Genomic DNA, 26,106 nt, shown 5'->3' on the forward strand with positions numbered 1-26,106 from the left:
TGCAGCCCCCAGTGCCACTCTACCTGGTGAGCAGCCACGTCTGCCTCCAGCAGGGCATGCTTCTTCTGCAGGTTCTGGACATTGGTAAGATCTTTGCCATAGTCATCTGAAGCCAAGTGACCTTCCACTTCATACAGCCACAGTTCAATATCCTCAACATTCCGATTAAACTGCTGTTGCTGGTTAGCTTCACGAAGCTTTATTCCTGTCCAAGGAGGCAAGTTTTTCTATTGGTTAACATTATACTTCTACCAACACTGCTCAAACACTGTATCTAAGTGAAGGATTATCGGTCAGAATTTTAGTTACTGCTTTACTTCTATCACAAAGGTAAAGAAAACAAACTGTGTAATGTAGTAGAGTGTAAGGACCTCTGCTCTACCTTCTAGAGGCTGAATTGGAAGTTGTCTGAAAAGCATCCTATTAAAAACCCTTGGTTCATGGCCGAACTTGGATTTTCAGTGATGAGGCCTAATTCATTCCCTTCTCGCTCAGGCTCCCCCACCAACCAGCATGCTCAACCACATTTACCAAATTAGCAAAGCACTGAGAACCCAAGCCACATAACTTCTACACAGGATGTGAGCTCTAATGACTAAGGTCACCACCCTCACCTTACTTGGGTGGTATGTGTCCCTAAAACACTTCACTAGGAAGGGATGTTTAGCTCCCCAAACATTTCTCTCATAATCCAGTGTAACATTCTCTTACCTTTCAGTTCAGTGGCCTCCAGCAGTTTCTTCCACAAACTGATGACCTCATTCATACGAGCTGCTACCTCATCCCTGGCATAGTGGTTGACATCAATCAGCTTTTGCCCAGCTTTCTCCAGGGCATCAATGCGGCTCTGGTTTGCTGAGAGCTCAGCCTCAAAAGCCTGATGCTTCTGTACTTTTCCTTGCAGGTTGGATGGGTCCTGACAATAAAAGAAAGGGGGTTCTATCTTGAACCTGGGTATGTCAAGGTACCTGCCATTACCTTCACACTTATCTTTATGGGGTGTGTATAAAACAGCCAGCTTACATTCAATGGTATGGTTTTTGGAATCCCCTATTTTTTCCTTTAGCTACAATTTATTTGAGAGCTGCGTTTAGCTTACTAGGTATGTGCTGCTACATGGCAATTCTAACAGTACATTACTTTATAAGCTTCATCTGTGGCAGTTTTCATCTTCTCGTTGACCCAACTCTTGAGCTCATCAGAATCACGGAAAAACTGCTGCAAGTGGAAGGAATCAGCCAGCTGGGCCCGGCGACGCATGGCTCTCTCGTGAAGGGCGTTACGGCGGCTCAATAGCTGAAAGACAAGGATCACTGTGAATCTCCAGTTCTTATACCCAAAAAGATGTCCAGTTCAAGAGACTTAACTACAACATCTGTCTTAGAAGGTACATACACACACAGAAAGGAAAGAGCATGAAGAAACTGGAAACTTACAGCATCTCGGCGAGTGGCCACATCTTCCATCGCATAGTGGTTGTTCTGAATCAGCTTGGTCGCAAATTCATCTAATGCCTGGGAAGGAAGATAAGAGTTCTTTAATGGAAAGCACACTCTTCCCTAGCTCGGCCTCTAGAGGAAGGTAACTGCTGAACAGGTCATAAAACACTCCAAACCTTAACACAGGTCAAGGTTTTCACTCTAAGGTTGATGATGACATTTTCCCCATAACTTTTGAGTTTTTCTTGATGTTATTAGTCAGATATAACAATACTGAGCTAGTGCCATTCAAGAATGGAGACATGAGCTGCAGCATGGCCTCCTGACAGGCATCAACACCGGTTAACAACTGTACAATCCTCACTGCTAAGACGGGTTTTCAACAGTAAGAGTACCTCACATTGAATATGAACTACTTCTAGTGAAAGGTAAATCTCAACACGGAGGTTTCCATCAAGTAAATGTCATTCTATAAAGTTGTGTTATGTCTCCAACAAGATGGCATGTCATCATCAGATTTTAAGCACACACAGGAATGCCCTATACATAGATCTTTCATCAAATCTGTTCAGAAACCTTTTAGGAAAAGAGATTTGTGGCTTACTCTAAGGATCGCTTGAAAACACTAATAACATGAAGGGGTCTTACTGTAATCTTTTCCTCCTGGGCACTGAGGGATTTCTCAAAGTCCTCATGCTTCTTGAGAAGTGCTTCCACACTATCCAAGGAATCTCCCAAGTCTTCATTCAACAGAAATGCCTTGTAAAAGGAAACAGAGTGTTTGCAATAATGTCCTATTCCTTTGGATCTTCTAAGACTGTAAAGTAAAGTATATTTTGGCCAAAATACAAAAAGAAGTAAAGAGATTCTACAGCTAGCAAACTGCAAATATCTCTTCTGGAAAGTCCAAGGTCCTTTTTTTTAGATTCACTTATCAATTCAGCAACATCATGAAATCCTTGTTCCACATTCTATTGAAACTTTTTCAAATAACTTTTGTTGCTTCTATTAGATTTAGATTATGCATAATGCTATGTTCTGAGGAAAAAAATCTCTTTAATAAAAAACTTTACATCACACTAATCTGAAGATTGGGGGCTTTTCTGAGTGCCTTGCAGCCTCAGCAGGGAGAAATGCTGTCAGAGCTGACAGAAGCTTGCTCAGCTCCCTGCTCCACTTGATTCAGAACTGAAATGGTACTGATTTCCTAAAACAAAATAAGCAAACTATCTAAGAAGTAGACAAAACACTGACTTCTTTTGTCACTGAATTGGCAAGGTCTCTGCTCACACATTACCTCTTGCTTGCTCATCCAATTGTCCACCTGCTCAGTGTCGCGGTAGAAGAGCTGCAGGTCCATGCACTGCTCGTACTGCTGCCTGCGCAGCTCCCACAGCTCCAGCAGGGCTGTTCTTTCCTCAGAAAGGATGGTCAGCTGGGAGGAGCAGGAAACAAAGTCAGGGAGGAAATGGCAGTCCTGATGCCTTCCAGTCAAGACATAGAGGCTGACCTGGAATTTCTAATCCTAACGCTAACCTTTGGGCCTTTCTTCTGATTTGCAAAAAGGGAAGAATAACAATCACTTGTATGTATAAGTTACGTCACATGACATATATAAATGCTGAGCACCTTGTATGTGTATGTTAAATATAAGAGGGATGGCCCTGTTCTAATGATCTAGAATTAATTTATTGCCACATTATCACAAATGATTTTAGGCGAAAATAAGTAAATCCTAGGTAGAAGAAAAACGGCATCTACCTGAAAATGAGACAGTATAAACAGAGTAGGAACTCTCAATTGAGAACTGTCAATTGAGTGTGTGCTCCATAAAATGTTAAATTCATGAATGCCCTACACACAATTTTTAGGCTCCAAAGTTATTAATGACAGTCTGTCCTTGAAATATCTCCTCTTAATCTATATAATTTATTAAAAATTTGTTTTTATCTAATATTCCTCAGGCAATTTTATACTACAGGATACTTTGAAGCTTATAATTATATACACATACACATATGATTTTATTAAAATTTGTTTCCTCTTTGCTCCAACTACTAATGCAGAACTCGGCTCCATGTAAAGTCTCCTTTAAGTAGGAAATGTGTCACACATGTCCCAAATAAAAAGTACCCATCAGTATACTGTACATGTATCTTTTTAAATCTCTGAAGAGAAAAGCTGCTCCTTTTCAGGCAGAATCTCTGGGTAAGTGTCCTCACACACCATGGTGAATGCAATGTGTGGATATTCAAGCACGGATAAGAGCCTCAGAGACTTGAAGTAAAAGAACCTAATTTTCTCTTCAAAAGCTCCTTTTCTCCTCCCTTACCTTCTCCCTCACTTCGTCTGAGGCATAATGACTGGCAGCAAGCAGTGCCTGCCCAGACTCATCTGCAGATTTAAAGCTGTCTTCATGAGCATCAATTTCACCCTATAGGGGAAAACAGGCACGATTTATTCCCAGCATCTTGTAAAAGAAAAATAAGGTGAATTTCAAATAATTGTTACAAGTCACACCATCAAATCTAAAAAGAGGAACAGTATGAAAGATTAGGCCAGGTTTTCTAATAATTGGTCTAGGTAATCAAACATGAGATCATCAGTAACTGATTAAGAAAGTTCTTTTCACACTGGCTTTTCACGCCCTCTCTGTCATTCAAGTTTCCACACATGCACACGCGTCTGAACTCTCTCTTTTGCCCCATTGGTCTACAGGTTGAGTATCCAATACCCAAAATGCTTGAGATCAGAAGTATTTTGGATTTTAGATTTTTTTCAGATTTTGGAATATTTGCAGATACTTAACACTAAATGCTCCTTTGAGCATCATATTGGTGCTCAAAAAGTTTCAGATTTGGGAGCATTTCAGATTTTGACTTTTGGATAAGGATGCTCAACCTGTATTTGTCTTTCTTGTACCAAATGAATTTGTTTACTATGGTTTTATAGTAAATGGTACAGTGAGTTCCGCCTCTGGCCATACCGTATTCTTCAAAATTGTCACAGCTATTTCTGAATTTTTTCCTTCCTAATCAATCAGAACTGCACTGAATGCACTTCTCCTGGGGAGAATTTATAACTTTACAAAGGATCGTTTCATCCATTTATCCCATCTATTCAGTTTTTCTTTAATGTCTTTCAACAAAGGTTTCTAACTTTCTCCACAAACGACTCACACAACTCTCGTTAGATTTATTTTCCAGTACCTTATATTTTCTTGACTTTGGTAGTAGTATTTTTAAAATTATGTTTCTGTTGCTAGTGTAGAGGAACATGTTTGACTTTTGTATACTGACTTTATATCTAACACATTAAAACCTCTAAAAAAGACGGATTAATAGTCACAGTGATTTTAAAAGTCCTGTATAACTGTTTTCCAAAATTACTTAGAAAACGTCCTTTCTTTTTAGGATAAAGCCTATTAAGATTTTGTATAAGTAGTTTTCTGGGGAACATACTTTGGCAAAATACCAGAATAAGAAATTTAGATTTACTCAAACTAACTATGAAATTCAGCATTTACATAAAGACATTTTTTAAGATGGCACAGAATGAGTGTGTAAAGTACTAGCACCTCCACCCTGCCAGAGCTAGTCTCTTTCCTTTTATGAATCATAGTTAACCTCCCAACATTTAATCCAGGCAACCCTCTACTAAAAGCAAGAAGAGAAGGTCTACAAAGGTACAAGCAACAACAATGATGATGATGAGAGCCACTAGTGAACAACATTTCAACAACTCCAACTATAGGCCTCACGGGAGAGTGAAAGATGGATGCATTAAAAGCAAAGACCTTTGCTTCGAAGATCCTGGAGATATTACCTTGTGTTCTTGGTGTCTATCCAGCAGTGCTTCAGCCCCGGCCACATCGTTAGCCAGCTCATCTGCATTGATGAGGGCTTTCATCTCAGTCACCCAGCTGGTAAGGTCACGGAAGTCAGCAAGAAAGCGTTGAAGCCTAGGGAAAACCAAAGGTAAGTCACTGGAGATGTTTCCAGTGGAGGTCCCAGGGGGAGAATGACCTCCCTAAATCTCTGAATTCTGCGTTCTCAAAAGTCTAACACACCATACAAACTCTAGTCCCGGGAAATATAGAATTCTCTGAATCTAGACTGCAAAGGAAAGTAAGAGGCTGAAATCAATCCTTTAAAACTTAGGTTCTGGGGCCGGCCCGTGGCTCACTCGGGAGAGTGTGGTGCTGATAACACCAAGGCCACGGGTTCGGATCCCATATAGGGATGGCCGGTTAGCTCACTGGGTGAGCGTGGTGCTGACAACACCAAGTCAAGGGTTAAGATCCCCTTACCGGTCATCTTTTAAAACAAACAAACAAAAAAAAAAAACTTAGGTTCTGTTCATCATTGTAATGCCCCAATCTTGTCCTACATTTTCAACTTCTTTGTTATTCCCAGGTTCAACTCCTGGTTAGTAAAAAGCATTTTTTTACCTTTCCAATCTTTGATTTACTCAGTTGTAAGAGGATATTTCACATGATGCTCAGATAGTTAAGGGGATATTTCCATTTCTATCAGTCACACTGCTGTGATATAGGATGGAAGAATTTATTATAAAGTTATAAATACTACATATATGCCAAATACTATATAGCTGCCAGTTTCCAAACAAATATAATCTAGGTAAAGAAAAGTGATCTGCATTTTCTTAGTATACCTGGCAGGGTATACAGAAACTTTCTCAGTGTGTACAACTTCCCCTTCCTCTGCCTTCCTCTCTTCACTGAAAAAAAAAAAAAAAAAAAAAGGTCAGTTGATACTGGCTGTTAAGTACAGGAGGATTGTTTGCACCTGTATGAATCATTGAGCCGGGCATGTCTCTCCGCTGCCAAAGTGCGGATCTGCTCCCAGTTTGTAATCAGCTCCTCTCGCTTCACTTGGATCTGAGTAGCACTCAGAGGGTGGGACTGCTGCAGGCGGTCGGCCTCGGCACACAGGGCTTTGACCTAGAAATATACTCTGTGAGAGATGCTCTCCTGACCTCGTCACTTATTTATAGAATCAGCTGCTTTCAAATCCTACCTTGTCCTCTAGAGCAGCAAGATCTCTCTCCAGACCCTCATGCTTCCGGAGCAGAGCCTGAACACTTGCCAGGTCTCGTCCAAAATCATCAGAGGCCATTAACTGTTCCTTTTCCTTTATCCAACTGATAGTCTCATCTACATCCCTACAGAATAGAGGCACCAGTTTATCCACAGTTATGACAACTGTCGAAGAGAACTGGGAATGCACATGGGACTAAAACCCAGTCAGCTCTGGCATCTTTTTAGCACATGCCATGCACTTTACCCAGCTCCTCCAAGCAGCTGCCCATTCCTCAAAGCCCACTATGGCTTGGTACCTGTTAAAGCGCTGAACCTCAGCTGCCCCAAAGAGCTTCCCCTGTCTCTGAAGAGCCAGTCCCTTCAGCCGCTGCCAGGCTGCATTTACTTCATCCTGCTTAGTCTTGATCTGTTCCTCCTCAGGGTGCTGTTCCTAAACAAGGAAGAGTAGAAAAGACTGGATTTGGTCCACAACCTCTGGATCCTCCAACTAATTATTCAATACCCTGGGGTTGGCTCCTTGAAGTATCTGTGTTAGCAAATCTCCAACATTCTGAAGAAAATCGTAACAGAAGAAATACTGGTCTTCTCTGTGAAAAGTGAACTACAACTCCAAAGAGCTTCTACTTCTTCTCATGTAAAAAGAGGAGATCCATCATCTACCTCGTGGAGCAGTTGGTTAGTCTATAAAGTGGGGTCATGTGCACCAGTACCAAAAGCCTTGATTTTTTTTTTTTTTTGGTGGCTGGCCAGTACAGGGATCTGAACCCTTGACCTTGGTTTTATAACACCATGCTCTAACCAACTGAGCTAACTGGCTAGTCCCCAAATCAACCTGTGTCAGAAGGGGGATGGAACCCACACCTTGCTGCAGAGACCAGATGCCCTGAGGGCAGGAAGCAAAAGCATGAGTCTGGCATATTAGACCACTCAGCCATCCTGATACTACCACTGATGTTAACAAACACTTCAGCTGCAAATTTGTGGTCGCTTCATTAATGCATTCATCTGCCCCATCTGCCCTAACAGTTAAGCATTCCTGCCCAAACAGATGATTTTCAGGGCTCAAGGGCTTGTTCCTGGCTTCAGACTGGAGATATTTCTTTAATAAACACCCACATTATGGGTGTTTTGGGGTGTGTGTGTTGTTAATTAAAAATAACATGTGAAGCAATAAGGTGAAGCATTTCAAGATTCTTGGGTCATCTGTGAGGTCAGGGATCAGGCCTGACTGCTCTTCTCAAGCACAATCTTGAAAGGATGAGGTATTTCTGGGGAATGCTGGCTATTAATCATTGACCAGAAAAAGGGAACAAGTAGCAGCCTGAAGCAGATATATAAATTCAAAATTTGTAAGCCCCAAATCAAATTTCCCTAAAAGCAAAAACTCTGTAGTTTCTACTACAGGTTTAGTATCCCGTATCCGAAATGCTTAGGACAAGAAGTGCTTAGTATTTTGGATTTTTCTGGTTTTTGGAATATTTGCAGATACTCAAACAGCTGAGCATCCCTCATGTGAAAATCCAAAAAGCTCCAATAAGCATTTCCTTTGCGTGTCCTGTCAGTGCTGAAAAGTTTCAGATTCTGGAGCATTTCGGATTTTTGGATAAGGAATGCTCAACCTGTACTTGATGTCTCTGGAGCACTTTGAACTCTGCAGCTTACGGACCTGCATAGGCAAGCAATGGGGAAGGGTTGTCTCTCCCCTCTTAATGGGCTCCAGAGCTACTAGTGGAAAGCCATTCATACGAGGTCTCCCCAGGCTTCCAAGAGAGCCCAGAAAGCTTCAAATCAAAAAGGAAAGGGAGAGCAACAGGCATTGGTGGACGCCTGCCAACACTAAGCAGGCATTCACCACCACACCCGTGTCTGAGAAACCCCAAGACCCGGCTACAGCAGCCCAATAAAAGCTTCACCCAACCCCACCTGAAAGTGGGTGGAGGAAACAGATCAAATAAACCTCTGCCCTTCCTGCCCAAGGCAACAAGTTAAAAAGCACTTTCTAATTTAGGAGTAATCAGTATTGTGCCTTACTTACATCTAAACACAACTCTTAGACATGCTTATAAAAACTCGCTCACTCAGAAATTAGGGAACTGATCATCAAAATTTTCTTCTGAATCCACTAGAAATTTACCATAATTATGTTGTGACAAGCATACAGAACTCTATTTACCTGAATGAGTTTGGCAGCAAACTGGTTCACTTCATTAACTCTTTCTTCATGAGCAGCCAGATCTGTTTGAAACTCTTCAAATTTCTTCTGTAAAACCTCCACATGCTCCAGGTCCTGGCCCAGCTCCTCAGAAGTCACAATTGCTTCCTATTCAGGGACCATAACAGAGCCAGAGTCATCAATCCACACTTGGTAACAACAGCTCCCAGAAACTTACAATGAAACAGATGCACTAGGAATGGGGCCATGTTAGAATTAAAGAATGCAGTTTTCTGTGTGGTTGGTGATTTTATTTCATCTCATACTTCGGAGGCTGAACTCTCAGCACTTCTGTCTCAGAGACCCCACGTTTCAGAGTTACAGAATAGAAGAGAGCAGCTAGAGATATAGCAATCCTACTTCCACCCCTTTTGCTTAAACCTGCTGCATCTGCACTAACACTGGCTCTCAGATCAGCTGCAGAGCATGGAGGAGTCTCTTCCCTTTTGGGGGGTAAGGCTTAGCAAACCTTCCTTCCCAAAACATACCTTGTCATTGATCCAGTCCATCACATCCTCACATTCTCGTAAATACTGCACCAACTTCTGGGCCTGCAGCAGCTTAACTCCTTTCTCCCGCATCTTTTCCAAAAGTAATTCCCATTGGCGGTGCAGCTCCATCAGACGAGTCTGGAGGTTAAAAATCAGATTTTTAATCAGATTACAACTGGTTCACTCCTCCATTGAGTTGTGACAAGTTAGAAACTTCAGAGCGCTGAATAAAAATCTTTTAAAAAGATAATCCCTAAACTGAGAGGAAATTGTAAGTTTAACAGAATAGGAAAAAGTACACACTTCATAGTGGTTTGGGAGGTCTAAAAGTTACAAAATAACTGACTTTTCATAGATAGATTTACAATAGTTTACTGCAGGGAAATTATTAAATTATCATTAATTATTGTTTATTTATTTTTAATAATATATTATTATTAAATTATTAAAGCAGAATTCCCAGGCAAGACTACTGGGGAAGGAAAGATGAAAAATTAATGTGGAAACTGAACAGAAATTACTAAAGGGTATGTTCTGAATTTATGGGGGTAAGGGGAAAAAACAAAATAGAAGAGGAGGTCCTACAGACATAAAAAATGTAAAGACTGTGAGACAGAATAGGAAAACTTAGTATAAAAGTAGAAAAGATGGGGACCTGAAATGTAATCAGCAATCAAAAAGGGTTCTTGGCTGGGCCTGGCCCGTGGCGCACTCGGGAGAGTGTGGCGCTGGGAGCGCGGCGACGCTCCCGCCGTGGGTTTGGATCCTATATAGGAATGGCCAGTGCACTCACTGGCTGAGTGCCGGTCACGAAAAAGACAAAAAAAAAAAAAAAAAGGGTTCTTGGCTGAAAAAGTTTTGCAGCTTCTATGAAAAGATAGTTTGTGGTATAATACATCTGAAGTGAAGTTTATTTCAAACTTCACCCAAGTGGCAGCCAATAGGCCAAACATATTCACTTCCCAGTATCTTTGGGTTCTCATAACACAGGCCCAGTAAGGACTTGTCAAGAACTGGGGGAAACTGACAATCAATTCAAGCTTAGGTGTTGCATTCTGGCATTCCAATCCAACCTGAATGCCTTTTTTATGCCTCCCCAAGATACTGGGAGTTTCAGTACAACACGGACAGATGTTAAGTAAAACAATCAAAGGGGTTTAAACACTAACAGAAAAGAAGTCTGGGATCCACCCATCTTTGAAATGCCACTCAGCAAAATAAAGACTTTAAAGCCATGGGACAGTCAATATGGGTGGATTCTCTTAGAAAAAAGTATGAATGTTTCATCTGAAAGGAGAAAGTATTAGGGGAAATAAAAGCTCACACAATTCACTTCCAGCATTGCTAAAACTGTAACCCACAAGGAACAGGAAGTGAAAGGCATTCCAAGGCAAGGGGGGAAAGGCAACCCACAGCAAGTCCATACTCCACCTACTCGGATGTGGGACCCAATGTGGGTGGCGGTGACTATGGGGCGCCATGCTGTCCGGTACGGTGTGAAAGTCTAAACCAGTGACAGACAGGTTATCCAGGACACAGACACAGCCTTTACATGCCACCCACCTTCCTCTATGCTAACACTGCCTGCCAAACTAACACTTTAGCAAGCCAGGATCACTGTAGGAAAGACTTGCTCCCTGCTCAAATTAAAGATGAGGCCACAGAAAACTAGAGAAAACTTCTCACCCTCAAGTCAACTGTTGGTCTCACAAATTGCATTCTCACACACTTAAGTAAAAAACGAGGGCAAGGCCTGTTCCAGTACTAGAACAACTTTGCCATTCCTGGTGTGTATGATCTTGTAAATACTGCAGAGGTTAGAGAGAGTCCAGTTCCACAGGCTTCTTATTGTTTGAGAGCGTGAGTGGGCAGGGAGGCGGGTGCACTTCAGAAACTCTCTGAGAGCTGACAAGATGGAGGGGAAAGGCTGGTTCTGACTCAGGAGGATTTCTCAACAGGGGCATAAGCAAGCAACAGGAGCCTTCAGAGAAGCATTTGGCAGAAAAATTAAGGAAAGAAAATAGAAATGAAATACAGGTTGGAAAAATAAAGCAAATATTTGTGACTGCAGAAAGAAAGGAATAAACTGAAATTCCAGTTCTGTCATATGTTAGCTGTGTGACTTTGAGCAAGCTACACAAAATTCCCTGAGCCTGTTTCTATCCTTCTATAATATGGAGATAATGGCCACCTTGCAAGCTTACTTGAAGATTAGAAATTAGCAAATTGTCTGTACATAAAAAGTTACTAATAGCTACTCAACAAACAGTAGTTAACATTATTTTTAATGTTGCTTTAGTAAGATCGCTAAACAGGGCAGAGGGTACCAATAGACATGAATGATGTCAGCTTTGGGTTCTCCCCTCCCCACTAGGTTAATTACTGAAGCCAAACACTTCATCTATTTCTCATATTCCCCATCTGTAACCTTGTTATATACTACTACAGAGCAGCCCGTTCACTCTAGAAAAACAACTTCTATCGAGGAAATAATAAGGCACGCTGATTTCATCTACTATAAGACTATATACAGTGCTGGCCAGTTAGCTCAATTGGTTAGAGTGTGGTGCTGATAACACCAAGGTCCAGGGTTCAATCCCTGTACCGGCCAGCTGCCAAAAAAAAAAAAAAAAAAAAAAAGACTGTGTACCAAACAGTGAAAAAAGGGCAGAGAAACATTTGTCTTTAATTGCAGAGATACATATTACATTGCCCAAATGGGTCTAATATAATTAAATAGTTGATCATGGCATTTAGAATGCACTTTTATTTACTATTCACAATCATTACTAGTAATAGTTAATAATTATTAATCATAAGTTTTGGACTAATTGCAAGTCTTCAATATGAGACTGCAGAGTACAGCAGAGCAAATGTGAGACAACAAATATTTATTGTTAAAAACCACTAGACTGGATCTTTTTTTTTTTTTTTTTTTTAGACTGGATCTTAAGAGACTAGAACCTCCCAAACAGTTACCAGGGAAGAGCAGGGGATGAAACACTTCTAGCTGAGGTTTAAGAATGTAACTTTCATAAATCTTCAGGATTGCTTTGACAGGTAAAGGACTAGAAAAGGCTGGGCCCTCAATGGAATGTGGCTTTGCGTGACCAAGAACCAAACAAAACACATAGCTGGGTATGAGGTATACCAGAGATAGGAAAGAGCATCCAGTTCTGAGAAGCTCAGTGTGCACACCTCATCATAAAGAGGTTTGTTTTTCCCTCAGTACCTTGTTATTAGAAATATGAAACAAAGCAGAGAAAGAGCAGTTCTGCCCCAACTCCAATGAACTGGCATCAAAAAAAGCCAGACCAAAGAGTTCAAGGAGTCTTGCCTCAAAGTCAGTCGTATCACCAGGGTCACTGACCTGCAGATACCACAGGTCATTCCCGAGAGCTGGACCTTTAACTGGCTTGCTTCCTAGACCTCATTAAACTCCTCCTAGGGAAAGCCACCAAGATTCAGACAGCAAGCTTTCCAACAGAGAACTTTATAGTGTCATTGATTGTTCCTATTTGTCTTTGTATCCTCATCCCTAAAATCACCAATTTCACTAATGTGCTCTCTCACCTAAATTAACAACTGTAAATGTTAGAGTTAATTCATGCAATCTTCTTCAAAGTATAATCACATTCTAATTTGTTCTACAAAAAGAGTATTAATTTCCTCACTAAGTATACAAACACTTGTTTATATTCACTCTGAATCATATCACAAAGGCAGGATTAGGGTAACTTCTTGAGGAGACTTTACAAACTCCTATAAAACGCTGGAAAAGTCTATCTTTTCTTTTTTGGAATCCAAACTGACATGTAAGCATGAATCCACATTCCTCCACCCAGATGAAGGCCACCCATACCAGGCACTATTCATACTCACCCGTATGGTTTCAGATGCAAAATGCCCTTCTGAGATCATCAGGTTTCCAGTTTCATCCAGCTTAACAATGGCTCCTGAGTTGGCCTGCACTTCAGCTTCAAAGGCTTGATGCTTCTGAAGCTTTCCCTGTTGGTGGACCATGAAGTGAGCCATAGATGTAACCACACAGCACTCATAGTTTGTCCCCCACCCATTATTCCTCCCCTCCTTAATCGCACTCTCTCTAGTTATGGACACATCACTGGGCATCTTGCCCATTCTCTACTGCTCAATTACTCAAATACTCTTGACTGCACTTCTACCAGCACTCTTAATGCTTGGCCTGTAAAGACAACCAACTTTGCAGATGGAAGATGCTAAAAATATCCTAATTTTATCATCTACCAGGAAATTAGCCTTTATATGGACATACAATTCCTTCTAGACATATTGACAGTTTTCCTTAAATAATCGACCCATAGTCACTTACAACATGACACTTCGTTTCCCTTGCTTTAGAAGCCACGCTCCTTGATCCTGCCTAAATTCCATTTCTCAACATGTCTTTTTCATCAAGTATTGAGCAGGCAAGGGGACTGCTGAGCAGGGATTGTACCTAAACCAGTGTTCATCATTCTCTCTTCTTAGACTACTTTGGTGTAGTAAAAGAACCCATGGGCCCAACTACTGCTCCACTTGCTACCAAAATAATTTTTTTAAAAAGTCTTTTACCAAAATCGATGAGAAGAAAGGCTTTCTCTTAAAAAAAAAAAAAAAAAAAAAAAAGTTTTATTGAGGTATAATTTACATACCAAAAAATTCAGGCTTGCTTTTGATAATACTTACCAATGAAACTCTAACAGGGACTCATAACCATGAATTTTTGCCAGCAACATTGTTAGCATGCCTTCCTCAAAAATACATATTCCAAGAGATCAATTCAAATCTTCCCTGAAAAATGTTTAAAGATCGCCAGTGGTTTGAGAATTATCGTCAAGGCAGTGGCTTGAGGATTATCAGTTTGAAGCGTCCAGAAAAGATAAATTAATATCTGCAAGATTTCATATTCACTTTCACTAATACACTAAAGGCTTGTCAGAACAGAGTTAGTACTTCCTTATGTCTGATCTAAATTCTTCTTGCTGCCCAATCTTTCAAGGTCATAATTAAATAACTTTGATTTTGGGGCAGAACATTTGGGTTCTTGAATTTTGGCAGGAATCTCAGGGAGAACAGACACACACCTGCAAGTTGGTTGGGTCTTTATAATTCTCATCAGATGCAATCTGAAGTTTTTCCTGAATCCACTTCTCCAGTTCCTCAGCATCTCTTTGGAAAAACTGGAATCGATAGGAATCTTCCAGCTTCTGGCGCCTAAGGGTTGAGAGCTCCTTGAAGCGGTGGTATCGGTCTAGGACCTGCTGCCGCCTCTCTTGGATGTCCTCTGCTGTTTCCAGCACTTTGACCCCACTTGGGTCCATTTTCTGAAAAGACAGAATGCCCTGAGATGAGCACCATAAGACACCAAAATAGATTCAACAGAATTAGCCAATCTGAAAGAAGGGAAGAATTACCCTAGCAGACAAGTGAACTGAGAAGGTACTCCCTTTTAAGGATTTAACAATGAAACCCACATTCCATTCCTGTTTTTAAAAAGGGCTCTCCACTCCCCTGCAACACCTACCTACGTGGGTTCCTCAGAGGATGCCTAACCAGCATGGCAATGAAACAAAGAAAAAAATTCAAATGGAAGAACTATGGTTTATACTGTCAATTCTACACGAGCTCTAAGGATTCAAAGAAATACCAACTCTGGTATTCAAATAATTATTGACAACAAGTCTATTGAAAAGTCCCTTCATTTGGTCTCTGCATTTCATCTGAATGACTTTACTCTTACTTAAATCAGCTTTTCTATCTTTCCAGATATTCAATGTAGGGAATGATTATAAAATAACTGAGTCTTTAATATCAGGAACCAATAGAATTTACCTAGAGTAGCTAATTTCTCAGTTATTCCAAAATGTCAACCCTACCAGTCTTCTTCAGACTACCAGAGAGCCTGCGAAATGAACAGGCTTAGTTTCACCTGAATGCGCACAAAAGAAAACCAAATCACCGTGTATCTTGGGAGGGGAAAAAGGTGTTGTGAAAGATTTACCCTGTTTTGCTTCTACCTGTTATTTTAGCAAGTAAGGAAACTGTAAATTCAGCACCAATTCCAAGTTAACCCCTGGGTAAGTGGTACTTCCCTTCAGCACTCAATCAGCCCCAACTGTAAACCCTCAGATTTCTGGGCAGTTTCACCAAAAAAAAAAAAAAAAAAAATTAATAATTTTTTTTTGCAGCTGGCTGGTGTAGGGATTGAACCCTGGAACTTGGTGTCATCAGCACCGGGCTCTAACCAACTGAACTAACTGGCCAGCCCAGTTTCATAAATTTTGTTTGTCAAATGTCAAAAAGAGAACTTGACCTATTTATGTGAGAAACCCATAATATGCTAATCGATCTTATCAAGAATAAGCCTTTTTATCCTCTAACAAATTAAGAACCACAGAAGGAAACAGTTATAGATTAATGACAAAAAGTTTCTAAACCTGTCAGTAACATGTGACCTTGTACAAGCCACCTTCCCTCTCTATGCCTTTATTTCCTAGAGTGACTAAAAATGACAGGTGAAAATGGCATGATCTCAAGTCCCTTCCAACTTTAATATTACAGTCTAGAGAGGGGATTTTGGGTTTAGCAAGGAAGCAAATCAGATAATCTTTATGGTCCCTTCCAGATTCTGTTCTGTAATTTATAAAAGGTATAACAATTGTGTTACCCGGGAAACATCTGGGAGCTCTTCCCATTTCCGGTCGCCTGCCTCAGCTAATAGAACAGGGTGCTCAGGGTAACGATTAGGAGCGGAAGTCAGCCACAGTGCTTCCCCATATTCAGCTGGGAGGTAAACAACACAAGGAGACCTGGGTGAGGTCAGAGTTTCTAGCTCACATTCCAGTTCTTGAGGGATTAAAGCAGCTCTGAGTGGTGACGGTGATGAGAAAGCACCGTCTGCACCTGATCAACTCTGAGGACTGCCCCACTATGGGAAGAGTACATGAGGTGATTTTAGCCATATCTCCATTCCTTCTATATTATTCTCCACATATCAACCAGTTAATTTTTGTTGTACTATTGTTTTTCCACAGTCAAATTTTTTTTTTTTTTTTAGTATAAAAAGAAACCATTCCCTTCTGACAGAGGAAAGAATCCACCTCTTCAGGAGGATCTCCATGATCTGGCCCAACACCCTTGCCTGGCATCATCTCTCACCCATGCCCGCTAGCTACCCTCTTGGCATGTAGAAATAATCTTTCTTCTCCAAAATACATGATTCCCTTTAAAACTCCAAGCCATCTGCACATGCTTCCTTTGCCTAGAATGTCCCGTGTCTCTTCTCTGCCTGGACAACACCTATTTATATCTCAACACCCAGCTGCAATGAGTAAGCTGAGGATCATACCTCCTTGCTAAACTGTACTCAATGCTCCTCCTTTCCCTCCCTCTCAGATGCAATCACACTTTTCTGTAAATCTGCAAAGCACTTGTATATGCTTCCCATGGTATGATTAAACCAAGCAACCTAATCTTTGTATCCCTGACTTCTAGCATACAGAGGTCATTAAGAGATGTTTGTTGATGAAACGACCAAGTACATGCTGAGCGCTGTAGCTGCTATGCAGCAGTAAGGCATGGGGAGAGAGCTCAATAATGAATCTTTCATTTCCCATATTGTAAGATTAGAATTCTATCCAAGTAAATGCTAGATTCATGACAGGAATGGCAAACAAAGAATATACTGACTAAAGCTAAACAGCTAGGTGTCAACCTAAAGGGTAAATTTGGATTACTAATCTCGAACTGACCACATGGTAGTATACTCTGAGAAAGTAGCTGCTCTTTTAACTATGACAGGGCAAACCTCAAGGAAATAAAGCTCAAGAAGTCTCAGCTTTGGATGCTCAATAGATAGCTGTCTAAAAAAAAAAAAAAATTCTAGTGCTAAAACAGACTTTGAGAGAGTGCTTAAAACCAAAAACTGAGGGAGTGACTTTGAAAAGCTAAACGTCTGCTGGATCAGTTTCTCTAATAATTTTCATTACAATAGGCAGTTCTGCTTTACACTGCTGCTCTGAGTATACCAGCCTAGTCTGGAGAAGGCTGATCCTTGACAAGGATCACTACCACCACCAGCCACACTCACTGGTAGTTAAACGTGACTTCACTCATTCACCTTCCAGTTGTTTCCTGCAGCCGTATCTCACATCAAATTCCCTCACCAACCCCAATTACAGGCCCTGCAGGGTCCAATTGCAGGGTCCACTTTCCAGTTCAAAACGTTCCCTCTGCCAGGAATGCACTCCTCTCCCACTCTCAACTCTACCATTCGATATCATACAAAAACCTCGTCCACTATGATGTCTTTCCCAATCAGAAGTCTCCACTTCTTACCTACCTGCCTTATCACTCATCTTACAGCACTATCACATTCCGCCATGTCATTATTGTTTTCTCCCTACCAGTTCTTTTCCTTAAAGAACTATAAAAAAGACCATATCTTATTCTTACTCTCTGAGCACAGAACTTGGCACATATTAGAATCAATTACATTCCGGGCCGAGCCCGTGGCGCACTTGGTAGAGTGCTGCGCTGGCAGCGCGGCGACGCTCCCACCGCGGGTTCGGATCCTATATAGGACTGACCGGTGTACTCACTGGCTGAGTGCCGGTCACGAAAAAACGACAAAAAAAAAAAAAAAAAAAAAAAAGAATCAATTACATTCTGAACTTGGAAATAAACTGCTATCACTTTATAATTAAGTAGTCGGGTGATCAATCTAGTAAACAAGTTGCAGAGCCCAGGGTGACCCAGGATTTCCAGACGAGTGCACTAGAACCAGTAATTCTTTTTTTTTTTTTCTTTTTCTTTTTTAAATGACCGGTAAGGGGATCTTAACCCTTAGCTTGGTGTTGTCAGCACCACGCTCAGCCAGTGAGCTAACTGGCCATCCCTATATAGGGATCCAAACCCGCGACCTTGGTGTCATCAGCACTGCACTTTCCCGAGTCAGCTACAGGCCGGCCCTTAGAACCAATAATTCTTTTTTTTTTTTTTCTTTTAAAAGATGACCGGTAAGGGATCTCAACCCTTGGCTTGGTGTTGTCAGCACCACGCTCAGCCAGTGAGCAAACCGGCCATCCCTATATAGGATCCGAACCTGTGGCCTTGGTGTTATCAGCACCGCACTCTACCGAGTGAGCCACGGGCCGGCCCCAGAACCAGTAATTCTTAACATGATTGGACCTGACATACAATTTATCAATGGCCATTTGGTTATTTATTAATTCCTTTCACTTCCTCTTACCTTTTCCATCCCCACTTTGGAGGGAAAAAGGGGGAAGGTAATGTATTAATCATTTAAAAACAATTACTTTTTTTTTTTTTTTTTTAAGACTGAGTCCTCTTAAGTTAGTAAACAATTAGGGTTAGAATCATTTATTTACATGCTTCCTTTGTTCGCATCCCTCCAGAAACAGTTAAGATGGAAAAACACAGGGAAATTATGTATATAATTTGCTTTCCTACAACTTTCTTGTAAAAGAAATTTTCCAAGGAAGGTATAGTTGTGCATGGAATAATAACTACACTGCACATGAATTCCTGAAAGATGTCTAAATTTTCAGAATTAAAGTATGTGGCTTTTGTCCTGCCTCCTATCATAGGATTAACTGCATTTCAAAAATCTTTTAGCAGCTACAAAAATCTCTAAGAAATCACATTTGGGAGCAGCTCTCACGATGAGGAAAAAAAAGAATCTCCATCATTACATTGCAAAGGTTCCACCTGAGTAAGTCTCTCTGCTCGGACCTAGCTTGCTGATTTGACCCTACCAATCCGGGGAGACAGTCCAATGAGGCACTGCTGAAATTAACCAACCTAAAAGGCTCTCTTTGTCGCCCCAGTGAAGTAGAACGAGTCAATTCTATACCAAGTGCTTTGGTCAGGCAATAATGGACTTTTCTTTCCTGCTGTAGATCAGCTGATGTCAGTAGGTGGGAGCTCTGCCAAGTCACAACTGGCTGTCTCCGGGGAGCTGGGCATCTGAAAATCACCAATGCACTCCCACTGCAGTCAGCATTAAGGATTGTCATTTGCATAATACAGGAGACACCAAAAAAATTTATGAGTTAATAAGTTTCCTCCTCTCTTAACCTGATAGGAAGCTGTCTCTAGTTTATCTACACAAATTATTCTTTTTGCTCCTAAAAGGGTTAATTTCCAAGACTACATTAAACATGGGAAAAAATTTCATAAACATCACTAAGAACTATTGCCACCCAAAGGTGCTACAACCTCTCACCCAAAACTATGTCAAAGAGCTACTGGCATTTCTTGCACTCTGCCTGTGCACACCACATTCTGACTGAGGCTACATACTGCAAGAACCCCACCCCTGCCCTGGAAATATGCCACAGACTGATAAGGCATACTCCATAGAGAATGTTCCAGGCTGTTCCCAGCTATATGGGATTAACACCTTTTGAGAGCACTAGAAAGAAAGTATCTAGGAAATGTGCCACTAAAAAACAATCTCCGATCTTACCAGCCTAACTATTCCACTAACTAAATGCCTAAAAACCTCAACAGAGAGAAGACTTCCTAGGAGTGCAATCAACTGACTGCTTATCTCAAAGCAGCAGACCCAACTCTGATTTTGCCAATCAAGTCCATGTACACGGAGAATGAAGGAGGGGAAATGAAGTGCTTAAATTATTCTCTATGTTTAAGGACAGCTTCCCATTTAAGGTAAGTGAAGAAAAAAGATCCTATCTTTGCAAAATCATTAGAGAAGACTGAAGATGCACGCTATTTATAAAATGCTGCAATGCAGCAGTCAAAATGTTAGTCCCATCATTTCAGCAAGTAATGTGAATTGATCTCAGGGGGATAAAACAGGAATTGCAACTATGTTCTCTATTGTAATAAATAAAAAGGACTTGTCAGCATTCTTACAATACTGCCAGATCTCCAGTGGGGGGAGGGGAGGCTCTAAATATGTGAATCTTGGCTAGAAATTACTAATTTAACTCAAAGACATAACATGCCTAAGAATGACTCCTCATATCAAACACAAATTTATACACATTATCAACTGAAAATGGATTCCTACAAAAGAGGCCAAACATGCATATCTTTGTCTTCCTGATGAATGCCAAGAGACAGCTGTTTGAGGCAGTTCTTGGTACTTAGGGACTTTTAAAATGCCTTAACCTAATCTACTGAAAAGCTACATGCCCCATCGTACAAGGGGATACATCTACCTTTGGGAATCAGGGAGAAGCACTGGGTGGGAATCACACTGTGTTAAGCAACACAAAAGACTGCAGATGCAAACATTTTCAAACCAAAGGTCAAATGCTTTGGACTCTGCAAACTTAGCACCTGCAGTGAGTAGTTTAGGACACCCTCACAAGGACCTTAGAGAGTGCAAGAATTCAGTAATCACAGTTTCTATACTGAACCCCAAAATAGAAAAAAAATTATAGTGAAGATGAAAGGAGTCTCTATTAAAAACAAAGCATTGGGATTGCCATTCTTTCAGCAAGCTGAATGTGCTGGATGTAAGAATAATACAAAATGAATTCTGATTTCCAAGCAGGACACCAGATATATTTGTTTTGCAAGAAAAGGATTTTTAGGGACTAACAGGATGAACGGATCATTTAGCTCTATGGAAAAATTCATAAACTTCACCCAAAGCAAAAGGTCACAGAAACCATTCATCAATTTTGTTTTTGTTGCTTAGTCAAAGCCTGAATGTGCAGAACCGACAATGCCTTTCTTCCATGGCTTAGAAAGCCAGCCTATTACCAAATTTTAGATTTGCAAAGCAAGAGAACTATACTGTGGATGTGGAAGGGCTCTCCCAAGAACAAACCACCAAGAATTGGTTAGCACCCATAAAATTGTATACCAGTCGATTCTCAGATCAAACAAATTAACTCAAAACCAACTTAGCTGCAGATTTTAGTGGCAGATCTGATGGTAAGCAGAGGTAAAAAATACACAAAGAGTTTTAACACCATGAATAAAAACAACAATTTTTTTACTTAAACCACATCTCAATCAGGATTGTGGATCCACATGTCAACCTTCAAATTGATTAATTCATTTCAACTCAGCACAATTCTGCAGAAGTGAGTAGGGACTTAGCTTTAAAAAAGCAAAAGATTCATACTGCATTGCATCAAAATCCAGAAATGCATAGCAATATTGAGAAAACTTACTTCGGTATGCTTCCCAAATACTATCTTGCTGCTACTTACCTTTTAACCTGTAAAATTCAGACAAGAGGTATTTAAGTGCAACATATTGTTACTATGACTCAAAACAGGAAAAGGTGGCCCATTTTTATAAACCTCATTTAAATAATTAACTGATCTGATTTATAAAAAGGCCTGCCTTGGATTTATCACCTATAATCACTAGAAATTTCCAAAGTTTATATTCTGCATTTTGGCATATCAAGATTATTAATTTTAAGCATTTTTTTCTTTTTGAAAAAGGTCCAATTTAGCAAACACTCAAAAACTATAAGAAAATGTGAGCTCCATTTCATTATAGAGATTGTGGCAGAAGAAATAAATCAATGGCACAGGAAACAAACCCAAGTTACAATATTTGTCAAATTTTAAAAGTACTATTTCTGCTACATGTTTTCAGATTTTTTTTTTTCCAAATATATAGGATAGTCTGTTTAGTCCCTTGGTTCCTAAGAACCAAGTAGCCATCAATAAAAAACCAGCAAACACTACATGCAAACACCAGGATGGTGATAAGAAATTAATATACTCATGCCTTAAAGAGAAAGAGAGGAAGATAAAAAACAGGAGGCTTTGGAAATTTACTAAGACTTCTGATCATGTAACTCCAAAAAAAAAAAGAAAAAAACCCCACCCAAATCCTAACCAATCTGTTTAACAGGAAGGTCATGCAGGCAGGGTTTTTTCCCCCTCTCTTCAGATCATTCAACCTCTTTGACACAAATGCGTCTTCACTGCAAGCCAGGCAAAACCGAAAAAGCAACACATCTTCTGCATGCTGGGCAAATACCTGGACTCTGCGCTTACGAAATGATGACAACATGACGGAGGAATGTGGAGTCTAAAGAGGCAGGGGAGAGCAAGATAACAAGCTTCTAAGGGCAAACCGATCAAAATCACTTCAAAATGAACAAAACAGACCTTTAGAAATATATGAATACAGGTAAGAATGCAATTTCAGATATTTTCCCAGTACTTTCTCTTTGACATTCTATACAAGAGATTTAAAATGTGAGAGAACCAAGGTTCCCAGGTCTTGGCAGTTACTGTCTATCTAGATGTGGTGCCTTGGCCAAATCACACCTTCTCTTGGGCCTCAGTTTTCCCACTTGTCAAAGTAATAATAATGAATATACTTTTTTTTTTAATTTAAAATTTTATTTTACTTTTTTGGTGGCTGGCCAAAATGGGGATCTGAACCCTTGACCTTGGTGTTGTAACACCATGCTCTAAGCAACTGAGCTAACTGACCAGCCCTGAATATACTTTTTTAAACTAAACATACCCTCCCCCGATCCACATTCTGATAAACTGAGAACCCCAGGACTAGATGATTCCTAAATCCCCTTCCATTCGGTAATAGTAGAACATGATTTCATGAAATCATCAGAAACAACAAATAACTCAAGCTACAAAAAATCTGACTTGGAAAGTCTGACTTGGGTCTAATTTGTTGGTACACTTACTTTACAAAATTCTATTTCCTGTTCAAAACTGGTACAAGAGGAATATGCAAAAATGGTGGAAAAGAGGTGATGGTTCACAGCACAGCTGCTCCATTCAACTGGTCCCAAGTGATCAGATATGTGTCCTCCGCATTCCTGGAGTCAGCATTTGCCACCAGGGCATAGCATTCTTCTACTGTAGGGCCACAGCAGATGCGCTGCAGCAGACCCAAGCACATAAGTAGTGGAGTCCTTGCATAGCCCGCAGAGGATTGATTACAAAGGCAGGCCGGCCTCAGGCCCACTGTCCTTAGTGCAGGTTTACAATGACAGGACATGAGGGACTACTGACTGCTGAGATCCACTTCTCAGGATCTGCAGTTGGCCCCACCCTTGGGATAAAGGCAGGTAAGGAAAAGTACAGAAAATTCTAAACTAGGGAACCAAAAGATATACAACGGTATTTCAAAAAGCTCATGGAAAGATTGTAATATCTTTTAATTCCATTTTTCCACGAACTTTTTGAAGTACACTTGTACCCAAAACAGTTTCCCCCACCTCAACCTGTTCATCAGGATTGCTTGACAGGCTTACAATGGGGATTTCTCTAATTATTAGATTACTACAAAACACACTGCCAAAGCCAAGAGCATATCAGAGAATAAGTGACTAAACTGGGTTTACCATAAGAACTGCTTCGTACTTGTCCAGCACAGAGCTAATCCTCCTCTCACGTCTCTCCATCTAGGTCCCTGGATAACAGTTAACACACTTTGAGGGTCCCTTTGAGTAATTATTGGCCCAGTTACTAAAAAGGGCTTACAGTTAATTTCCTGCACCAGGGCCTTACTGCAGCACTTTTTTTTTTCCTGCAGCACGTTTTCTAAACTTTGACTTCAATTTGACCTTTCAAAATCTAAGACATCAGCTGCAATGAAAGGAAAAATAAATGACTAGTTAAGGAGTTGGAACCTTGGCTCAATGGCTTCATACAGCTTCGTGTTCCTGCTGTTATTCTTAAGATCTTCTGTTTCCTGGCTACAAGACACCCCCACCCTTCCATCTTTGATACATTCTGTTTTACTTAAGTCCAATTGCTATGACGACGCAATTTCTCAACACATTATGAAAATACTTCATCTGGTCTCTCTTCTATTCTTCCCCGACAGCCATGACGCCATGACGGCAAGTTTTTCTAAAATACTATGAGGAAGACAGAACAAAGGGCCTGAAGATATTAGGTTCTATTAATATAAAAGAGATTTGACAAGGTGTTGCAGCAGTTCAAGCATCATCTTTCTGGGCTATTCAGATCTTGCAGATCAACCCGACTATCTGCACTATTCAGACTTTTCATTTAAAACATATTGAACGCTTAACTTTAACGAGCCCCTTATTTAAAATATATTTTATTCCAGTACATGAGACTTTTAAAAGCGATTTTTCTTTGGGAAGCGTCTAATCAAATTCTCGGGGACGGCTTTCAAACAAAAGACTGCTCTGTCATTCAGCACCGACATGGTTGTACATTTTTTTTTTTTTTTTTTTTACAAATAATACACTTTCCTCGACTCGAAAGACCCAGTCTCAGGAAAAAGAAAACAAAACTCTAAGTTTTAAGTTATTTGATTTGGGTCTCATACCAAGTAAGCGCCGCATCTACCTATCATTTACAAGCAAATCACACAACGGGGGAGGAAAGAAATGTTTATTACAGAGAAAGAAAAGGAGACGGCCGGTCTCGGGCCTCTCTGCGTCTAGAGAGGGGGCCAAGAACCCCCACCCAGGATGAAATTAAGGTCAAACAGGCCTTTCTCTACGGGCTCTTCCTCGTTCAAGGGTTGGGCCGGCAGTGCTCGCGGTGACTCGGGAACACGCGCTGCGGGAGTCGTTCCCCACCGAGGGAAGGCGTCGGGGGCGGCGTGGGGAGCGCTCTGCAGGGCGGAGGACGGCGACGATCCCGACCAGGGAGCCCCCACCCACCTGCCGCAGCCGGACGGAGCAGGGTGGGGCCGCAGCCAGGCTGGCGGCGGCGGGCGGCGTGGGGGGACCCGGCGGCCTCGCGCCCCCTCCCCCCATCAATGACATTCCAGCGGCGGGCGCCCAGGCTCGGCCAGGCGGCTCCTCAGCCGCCTACGCGCCACAAAGGCGGCGGCGGCGGCCGGCTCGCCCGGCTCCCCAGCCGCCGGGAGGGAGCGGCGAGGCCCGCCCGGCTCACCTGTCCGCGCGCCGGCCCCGCCCCGTCCCGCCTCAGGGGCTGCCCGGCTCCCGCCCGGGGGTCGCCTGCCCTGGACCCCACTCCCGCCCCCAGCTCCCCCGGGCCCCCTCTCACCGGCTCCTGGGGGTGAGGGGCGTGGGTGCGCCGGGCTGAAGGGTGGCTCCGAGAAAACCGATCCACACAGCTCGTTCCGCAGCGGATAGTGGCGGTGGCGCGCGCGCCCCACCTCTTTTATAGGCGGAGACGCGCGCTCCCGCGGCGAGCGTGCGCGAGCGTGGGGGAAGAGCCCCGGCGCGGCGCGAGGGCTGGGGGAGCGCGCGGACTGAGCCAAGGGGGCGGAGCTCCTGCCACTTCACCGCCCGATCACCCGGCGGAAGAGGCCGAGCAGTCCCGGAAGGAGCCGAAGCGGAGATGCGGGGGAAGAGGCGAGCGAGGGGAGGGCCGCAGGAGGCTGGGGAAGTAGGGCGCGCGCGAGGGTGGGGTGATGGTGCAGTGGGGTCTCTGCCTCCGCCCGGGCGGGTCATGTTCCAGCCACACCTCCCTCCCCGCAGCTCGGGTCCTCCAACCCTGCCCCGCCTGCTCTGCGGACAATCCTCGGCACCGCACCCCTGGGAGCCCTTCCAAGACTGCAGAGAAAGGCGGGGCAGGGGCCACTGCTGCAGTCTGGCTGGGGATGCTGCGCGCCCTGAGCAGAAAAACGCCCAGGCCCGAAGTGTGCAATCACCCGAACGCTTCTCTTCTTTCCGGCCACTTTCTGGAGGAGGAGGCTGGCGCTGGGGACCCACGTCAGCCTGCTCTGATGGGGTCTGGGTCAGGAAACCAAGGATGATTTGGGGCTCCGGGTTTGAGGAGGTGGTGAGAAGAAAAGGTCAAATTCGGATCAGAATAAATCAATCGACAGATTTGGGGCATAAGATTGTCATTTGGGATTTAGAGAATTAATCCTTTCTGACATTCTTACAACAAATCTTTCCCACAGGTGGCCAGCGGAATAGGATGCATTTAGTCG

At 42.1% G+C, this 26,106-nt stretch overlaps 1 protein-coding gene across 8 annotated transcripts in view; it reads right to left on the reverse strand.

The window, feature by feature from the left end:
* SPTAN1 (spectrin alpha, non-erythrocytic 1) overlaps nt 1–25,316 on the reverse strand; it is a 62,383-nt gene extending 37,067 nt beyond the window's left edge. For 7 of the 8 annotated variants that reach the window (XM_063081747.1, XM_063081746.1, XM_063081743.1 and 4 more), the window contains exons 1-17: nt 25,212–25,316; nt 22,225–22,275; nt 14,310–14,549; nt 13,087–13,212; nt 9,202–9,342; nt 8,675–8,821; nt 6,798–6,931; nt 6,479–6,623; nt 6,248–6,402; nt 5,265–5,400; nt 3,772–3,873; nt 2,737–2,874; nt 2,088–2,198; nt 1,437–1,514; nt 1,141–1,296; nt 712–916; nt 24–205 (exon numbers count right to left, since the gene is read on the reverse strand). In XM_063081747.1, the coding sequence (XP_062937817.1) occupies nt 24–205; nt 712–916; nt 1,141–1,296; nt 1,437–1,514; nt 2,088–2,198; nt 2,737–2,874; nt 3,772–3,873; nt 5,265–5,400; nt 6,248–6,402; nt 6,479–6,623; nt 6,798–6,931; nt 8,675–8,821; nt 9,202–9,342; nt 13,087–13,212; nt 14,310–14,549; nt 22,225–22,257 (2,229 nt within the window). In that variant the 5' untranslated portion in view covers nt 22,258–22,275; nt 25,212–25,316. The remainder of the gene's footprint in view (nt 1–23; nt 206–711; nt 917–1,140; nt 1,297–1,436; nt 1,515–2,087; nt 2,199–2,736; nt 2,875–3,771; nt 3,874–5,264; nt 5,401–6,247; nt 6,403–6,478; nt 6,624–6,797; nt 6,932–8,674; nt 8,822–9,201; nt 9,343–13,086; nt 13,213–14,309; nt 14,550–22,224; nt 22,276–25,211) is intronic. The other variant, XM_063081742.1, reaches the window with a different exon arrangement.
* Nucleotides 25,317–26,106: the final 790 nt, after the last annotated feature.

This window comes from Cynocephalus volans, chromosome 17, assembly GCF_027409185.1.
Source record: "Cynocephalus volans isolate mCynVol1 chromosome 17, mCynVol1.pri, whole genome shotgun sequence".
Classification (NCBI taxonomy): domain Eukaryota; kingdom Metazoa; phylum Chordata; class Mammalia; order Dermoptera; family Cynocephalidae; genus Cynocephalus; species Cynocephalus volans.